Source organism: Nesoenas mayeri, assembly GCF_963082525.1.
Source record: "Nesoenas mayeri genome assembly, chromosome: 5".
Classification (NCBI taxonomy): domain Eukaryota; kingdom Metazoa; phylum Chordata; class Aves; order Columbiformes; family Columbidae; genus Nesoenas; species Nesoenas mayeri.
Genome location: NC_137548.1, coordinates 2,908,937 through 2,916,806, shown reverse-complemented (window position 1 = coordinate 2,916,806; position 7,870 = coordinate 2,908,937). Strand labels below are relative to the sequence as shown.

Below are 7,870 nucleotides of genomic sequence, written 5' to 3'. Positions count from 1 at the left end.
GCTTGGGATATGGTCAGGGGATGTGCAACTGCCACGGGAAGCTGTAGACTGCATTGAGGTCAACCCTCAGCCTTCTCCAAGCTCAACAAGCCAAGGGAGCTCAGCCGCTCCTCAGACGTCTTTCTCTCAAGGCCTTGCACCGTCCTGGTCACCCTCCTCTGGACACAATCTAAGAGTTTGATGTCCTTCTTATCCTGTGGCGCCCAGAACTGCCCACAGTGCTCCAGATGGGGCCGCACCAGCGCAGTGTGGAGCGGGACAATCTCCTCCCTCGCCCGGCTGGCGATGCCGTGCTTGATGTGCCCCGGGACACGCTTGGCCCTTTGGGCTGTCAGCACACACTGCTGACTCATCTTCAACTTCCCCTCAACCCAAACCCCAACATCTCCTTCTGTTTGGCTGCTCTCCAGCCTCCCGCACACTCGACCATCTTAAGGCTCTTTACCAACTGACATGGCTCTATGACTGTGTGATTTAACTTGAAGCTTGCCCAGTGCAGAGTCAGGGCTTGGCCTGGAGAGTCGTCATGGGCCCCTTCCGACCCCAAACGTTCTGTGATTATGAGATTGCCATGGGCAGGCAGAGGACAGCAAACCCAACGTGGAGCACCACGCAGGGGCCCGTGAAGAACACGAACTCTGGCCCAGCCTTCACGGGGCCAGCGGGGCAGCTGTGAGTGGGGCCGAAGGGCGGGGTGGCCGGCGGGCGTGCCTGTGACGCGCTCTGGCGCCTGTGACAGCACAGGGGATGAGTCCCCACGGGGCGGTTATCAGGGGCGCCAGCAGCAGCGCTGCCCCAGTCCGGCCTGGGCCAGCGGTGAGTGCGCAGGCGGGGGGAGGCCGGGCTGGACGGGGCCGGGGCAGAAACGCGGCCCCCGGGGGTGGGTTCTCACCCTGCATGGAGGGCCCGGCCGCTCGCGGGAGCACCTTGGCCAGCACCCTCCGTCCCGCCCAGCCCCACTGAGCCCCTTCTCTCTCTTCTCTGCAGACCATGGCTTTTTTGGACACTTTCTTCGTGATTTGGCAAATTCTTACGCTGAACGTGCAGTCGGTTGGCTATGAGCCGGATGAGGAGACGCGCGAGCGCATGGAGCAGCGTGCGCAGATGCTGAACCGGGAGATGACTCGGCTGTGGCAGGAGGTCGAGGAGAGGAGCCGGGAGCAGAGCAACCAGGAGCAGAGCAACCAGGAGCAGAGCGGCTTTGCCTGGCCATCCCTGCTCCAATCTGCCTTGCAGCACTGGCACTGCTGGGCCCTTGCTGCAGTCCTGCTCCTGCTCTTCGGGCTCTGCTGCTGGCTCAGGAAACGGAGCCGTGAGCCAGAGAGAGGTGCAAATGACCTGCCAGGGCTTGTTGCGCAGCACATCCAGAGGCCAGTTCAGAACTGGGACCGAGAGAGCGAGGCTGTTCAGTACCTGGTGGAAAGATTCCTCTTGCTCTTCAAGTATGGCTTCTTTGATCCCTGGTACCAAGTGCTGGAAAATGCCATTGAGGTGGGCAGCGCCTTCGAAGGCTGGAGTCCCCGTCAAGAAGACATCACCTACCGCCTGCTTGTGCTCCTGAAGCCCCCCTGTGGACACACTTTCCACCTGGAGCCGAGCCACCTGGGGCCCGTGAGGAACTTTTGCATCCGCGTGGACTTGGTGTGTACCTGTGAGATGGAGCAGCCGGCAGGAGAGACACGTTGCTTCCTCCACGACCACCAGGAGGAGCAGTGGAGGAACGAGGGCCCCAGCATCCTACACGACCTCTGCACTGACTCCTACCTAGATGTGCAGAAAATTGCCCGCTGTTTCCAGGACATGCTGAGACATTCCTGGCAGATTCTGCCGGAGTCAGCCACACACCGCCTGACAGTGCTGCCCTCCGACCGCTCCTGCAAATTCCAGCTGACACAAGGCGGGGAAAAAAGGCTCTTTGTTGAGTTGATGTTTGGGGTGAGGCAAGGCGACTCGGACATCTTCGTGAGCAGCCAGAACGCAGAGACCGCCTACACCCCAAGCACCATGTGGCCAGAGAGCTACGCTGTGGCAGAGATGAAGTTCTTGAGGCACATTGCCAGCCAGGCACATCCTGACAGCATCCACCTCAGATGCCTGCAGCTCTGCGCCCGCAGCCTGCTGGACACAGACTTTTCCACCCGTACGTTAAAGACCGTCGTGATGCACCTGCTGACCACCATACCCCTGACACACTGGGGCAGGAGGGATTTCCTGGAGCGGCTGGAGGACATTCTGCTGTACCTGCAGAGCTGCCTGGAGGAGGGACGCCTCAACCACTTCTTCATTGGCAACCAGAACGTGCCTGAGGAGATCATCTTGCCCCAGGCTTTGCGAACGGCTGAACCGCTCAACCTCTTCCGCCACCTGGAGCAGGATTCCGATGCCTGTGAGAATGCGTGGCGTGAGTTTCTCATGCTGCAACGTCGGCTTCGTACACTGGTGCTCCAAGGACGCTGAAAGAGGTCTTCCTGCACAGAGCTGGAGAGGCCATCGCGAGGAGGCTTGTGACAGGGACTCCGTGACCACCTGCTCAGTGACCGCACCCCTGGCTTTGAGAGAGTCCATTCCATCCGGGAGCTCTGCCATTTGCAAAATCACCAATAAAAGTTGTGTTTGAACAAATGCTGCATGGGTGTCTGTGCAACTAAGGCTGAGGTTGGCCACAGATTGAGTTCTTCTAGGTGTCTGTACTTTTCTGAGTTTTAGCCTGCATATTTTTCCTTGGGTGCTGCACTCGGTGCTGATAGGGAGACCAAGAGAATGCTGAGATTGGGTTTGTATATTTTGTGTATATATTCTCTATTTATTAGCAGCATTAGTAAAACCCCTCAAAACTCTACAACTTGAAGTCTAAGTCTCTCTTCCTTTCCCCTTATCTTTCCTATCATCTTCCCGATCTAAAGGAAAGGGGTGGCGGGAGGTAAAGGGGATAACACGGTTGGACTGCCACGGTTTATGGCCGCCTTGCCTTAAACCCTAACAAGGGCTGAGGTGGTGGGCTCTGGTTTCATGATTCACTTGGTTTTGGCTTCCCAGGTGTTGTGGATTCATCCCAAGAGGCAGCTTGGCAACACACAACTGCTAAAGCCCTTTCCTCCAGGTCCTAAGCCTGTGCCTTTGGACCGACTGACACATGTTCAACTGCTGGTCACATGGAACCCTACTCCACTTCGGCCTTCAAAGCTCTCGTTGGAATATTTGCTGCTACCACCAAGATCTGCAGCTGCGGCGGCTTGAGCCGGGCCCACGCCCCAGGCTTCGAGGCGCACCGCACCTTGGCAACACACAGCTGCTCAAGCCCTTTCCTCCAGCGGCACGGTGGAGAGAATCTGAAGGGTAAAAGTGGGAAAACTTGTGGGTTGAGCTAAGGCAGCTTAGTCTGTAAAGCAAGAGCTACGTGTCCATTCAGAGCAAAATAAAGAAATCATTCACTGTTGCCCTGTTCTGCCTTCCAGGTGCTGTTCTGCCTTCCTGCACCTTGCGTTACCAGGGAACATCCTGACCTTGCATGGCCCTCCACTTATTTATCATAGAATATCTCAAGTAGGAAAGGACCCATCAGGATCACCAGTTCCAAACCCCAGGTCCTTGCAGAAATTCCTAAAATTAAACCATATGGCTAAGACTGTCGTCCAGACACTCCTTGAACTCGGACAGCCTTGGTGCCGTGACCCCTTCCCTGGGGAGCCCGTTCCAGCAGCAACCACTGATGTATGGAAGAACTTCTTAGGAATGTCCCATTGGAATTTCCCCTGACCTGTGTGGTGGAGACAGCCCCCATGTCAATTTCATGAGCCAACAAGTTCCAAAACAGACTTTATTCTACCTGGAATGTGGAGCCAATAAACAGACTAGAAACAGGGTTTATCTGAATTACTTAGCATTCTGACAACATAAATCATGGACTCAGATATCAGCTGAGGAGATTATTGGGGTGTGACTACAGAGAATATTTAAAATCCACAGTGTGCATGTGTACACTCACCAGAAACCAGAGGCCTCTCACTCCAGGGTACGCAGAAGAAATATTCACTTGCCTGGTTTAGGCAAGGACTCACTCAAGGGAATATCCAGCAGAGCAAAACAACCACTCACCCAAGGGCGGAGCTGACGCACTCCCAACCCTGGGAAGTCTCCTTGACAGCGTCCCCGTCTAAGGGGAGGGCTCCTGTTAACAGACTCACTGCTCCGAGAAGGCCACTCAAAGGGGAGCTTTGACAGGGACCCCAATTTGTGGCCGGGTCAGATGGGGCTGTGGGCATTACAACATGGTCCAACGGCTCCTCATCTTCTCTGGGAACCTCTTTTGTTGAAGACCCTGTCAATTGACCAAGGGTTCCACCCATCCCGCCCCTCCGGTAGGTGGGAGGTGAAGTCACCCTGTCCCCAGGTGTGGGGAGGACGTGACTGTCAGCACCATCCAGGCTGTGAACATTGGCAAAGGCTCAGTGGGGCACAAAGGGGCACAGCAGGTGTTGAAGAGCCATCCAGCGTCCTACCAAGGGCTTGGGATATGGTCAGGGGATGTGCAACTGCCACGGGAAGCTGTAGACTGCAAAGAGGTCAACCCTCAGCCTTCTCCAAGCTCAACAAGCCAAGGGAGCTCAGCCGCTCCTCAGAAATCTTGCTCTCAAGGCCTTGCACCGTCCTGGTCACCCTCCTCTGGACACGATCTAAGAGTTTGATGTCCTTCTTATCCTGTGGCGCCCAGAACCGCCCACAGTGCTCCAGATGGGGCCGCACCAGCGCAGTGTGGAGCGGGACAATCTCCTCCCTCGCCCGGCTGGCGATGCCGTGCTTGATGTGCCCCGGGACACGCTTGGCCCTTTGGGCTGTCAGCACACACTGCTGACTCATCTTCAACTTCCCCTCAACCCAAACCCCAACATCTCCTTCTGTTTGGCTGCTCTCCAGCCTCCCGCACACTCGACCATCTTAAGGCTCTTTACCAACTGACATGGCTCTATGACTGTGTGATTTAACTTGAAGCTTGCCCAGTGCAGAGTCAGGGCTTGGCCTGGAGAGTCGTCATGGGCCCCTTCCGACCCCAAACGTTCTGTGATTATGAGATTGCCATGGGCAGGCAGAGGACAGCAAACCCAACGTGGAGCACCACGCAGGGGCCCGTGAAGAACACGAACTCTGGCCCAGCCTTCACCGGGCCAGCGGGGCAGCTGTGAGTGGGGCCGAAGGGCGGGGTGGCCGGCGGGCGTGCCTGTGACGCGCTCTGGCGCCTGTGACAGCACAGGGGACGAGTCCCCACGGGGCGGTTATCAGGGGCGCCAGCAGCAGCGCTGCCCCAGTCCGGCCTGGGCCAGCGGTGAGTGCGCAGGCGGGGGGAGGCCGGGCTGGACGGGGCCGGGGCAGAAACGCGGCCCCCGGGGGTGGGTTCTCACCCTGCATGGAGGGCCCGGCCGCTCGCGGGAGCACCTTGGCCAGCACCCTCCGTCCCGCCCAGCCCCACTGAGCCCCTTCTCTCTCTTCTCTGCAGACCATGGCTTTTTTGGACACTTTCTTCGTGATTTGGCAAATTCTTACGCTGAACGTGCAGTCGGTCGGCTATGAGCCGGATGAGGAGACGCGCGAGCGCATGGAGCAGCGTGCGCAGATGCTGAACCGGGAGATGACTCGGCTGTGGCAGGAGGTCGAGGAGAGGAGCCGGGAGCAGAGCAACCAGGAGCAGAGCAACCAGGAGCAGAGCGGCTTTGCCTGGCCATCCCTGCTCCAATCTGCCTTGCAGCACTGGCACTGCTGGGCCCTTGCTGCAGTCCTGCTCCTGCTCTTCGGGCTCTGCTGCTGGCTCAGGAAACGGAGCCGTGGGCCAGAGAGAGGTGCAAATGACCTGCCAGGGCTTGTTGCGCAGCACATCCAGAGGCCAGTTCAGAACTGGGACCGAGAGAGCGAGGCTGTTCAGTACCTGGTGGAAAGATTCCTCTTGCTCTTCAAGTATGTCTTCTTCGATCCCTGGCACCAAGTGCTGGAAAATGCCATTGAGGTGGGCAGCGCCTTCGAAGGTTGGAGTCCCCGTCAAGAAGACATCACCTACCGCCTGCTTGTGCTCCTGAAGCCCCCCCGTGGACACACTTTCCACCTGGAGCCCAGCCACCTGGGGCCCGTGAGGAACTTTTGCATCCGCGTGGACTTGGTGTGTACCTGTGAGATGGAGCAGCCGGCAGGAGAGACACGTTGCTTCCTCCACGACCACGAGGAGGAGCAGTGGAGGAGCGAGGGCCCCAGCATCCTACACGACCTCTGCACTGACTCCTACCTAGATGTGCAGAAAATTGCCCGCTGTTTCCAGGACATGCTGAGGCATTGCTGGCGCATTCTGCCAGAGTCAGCCACACACCGCCTGACAGTGCTGCCCTCCGACCGCTCCTGCAAATTCCAGCTGACACAAGGCGGGGAGAAAAGGCTCTTTGTTGAGTTGATGTTTGGGGTGAGGCAAGGCGACTCGGACATCTTCGTGAGCAGCCAGAACGCAGAGGCCGCCTACACCCCAAGCACCATGTGGCCAGAGAGCTACGCTGTGGCAGAGATGAAGTTCTTGAGGCACATTGCCAGCCAGGCACATCCTGACAGCATCCACCTCAGATGCCTGCAGCTCTGCGCCCGCAGCCTGCTGGACACAGACTTTTCCACCCGTACGTTAAAGACCGTCGTGATGCACCTGCTGACCACCATACCCCTGACACACTGGGGCAGGAGGGATTTCCTGGAGCGGCTGGAGGACATTCTGCTGTACCTGCAGAGCTGCCTGGAGGAGGGACGCCTCAACCACTTCTTCATTGGCAACCAGAACGTGCCTGAGGAGATCATCTTGCCCCAGGCTTTGCGAACGGCTGAACCGCTCAACCTCTTCCGCCACCTGGAGCAGGATTCCGATGCCTGTGAGAACGCGTGGCGTGAGTTTCTCATGCTGCAGCGTCGGCTTCGTACACTGGTGCTCCAAGGACGCTGAAAGAGGTCTTCCTGCACTGAGCTGGAGAGGCCATCGCGAGGAGGCTTGAGACCAAGAGAATGCTGAAGATCATGGTTAAATTTATTACTATTTATTTGTACTATTACTGTTTGTTACCAAGAAATATTGGTAAGTTTTCCCCCGTTCCGTTGTGAGAGGGGCGTGTTTGAGGAGGGGTGGATGGAACAGGTGAGTAGAACTGACCAACGGAAGTATTCCATCCCATAATCGTCCTACCCCCTATAGAAGAGGGTGATCACAGGGTCACGCTCTCTTCGCCCATGGCCGGCAGCCAGAGAGGCCCCTGTCTGTCTGTCTGTCTGCCTGTCTGTGATCCACAGCCCTCAGGCCCTGCATCCCGCACTCAGGTTCCGCTTTGCTGTGCAGTCTCGCCCGTGACTCCCGGAGCCTGAGCTGCAGCTGCTGGAGCTGCCAGCTCCGCACACCCAGCTCTGCTGCTGAGTGACGCCAGCGCCTCATACAGCACTGGAGATTGGGTTTGTATATTTTGTGTATATATTCTCTAGTTAATAGTAGCATTAGTAAAACCCCTTAAAACTCTCCATCTTGAAGTCTAAGTCTCTCTTCTTTTCCCCTTATCTTTCCTATCATCTTCCCGATCTAAAGGAAAGGGGTGGCGGGAGGTAAAGTGAATAGCACAGTTGGACTGCCACGGTTTATGGCCGCCTTGCCTTAAACCCTAACAAGGGCTGAGGTGGTGGGCTCTGGTTTCATGATTCACTTGGTTTTGGCTTCCCAGGTGTTGTGGGTTCATCCCAAGAGGCAGCTTGGCAACACACAACTGCTCAAGCCCTGTCCTCCAGGTCCTAAGCCTGTCCCTTTGGACCTACTGACACTGTTCAACTGCTGGTCACATGTCACCCTACTCCACTTCGGCCTTCAGAGTTC

At 57.1% G+C, this 7,870-nt stretch overlaps 1 protein-coding gene across 1 annotated transcript; it reads left to right on the top strand.

Moving 5' to 3' along the window:
• Positions 1 to 990: 990 nt before the first annotated feature.
• LOC308040514 (inositol 1,4,5-trisphosphate receptor-interacting protein-like 1) lies at positions 991 to 2,457 on the top strand (the record flags this gene model as incomplete). Its single annotated transcript, XM_080344578.1, has 1 exon — positions 991 to 2,457. The coding sequence occupies one exon, from the start codon at positions 991 to 993 to the stop codon at positions 2,455 to 2,457; it is 1,467 nt and encodes a 488-aa protein (XP_080200704.1).
• Positions 2,458 to 7,870: the final 5,413 nt, after the last annotated feature.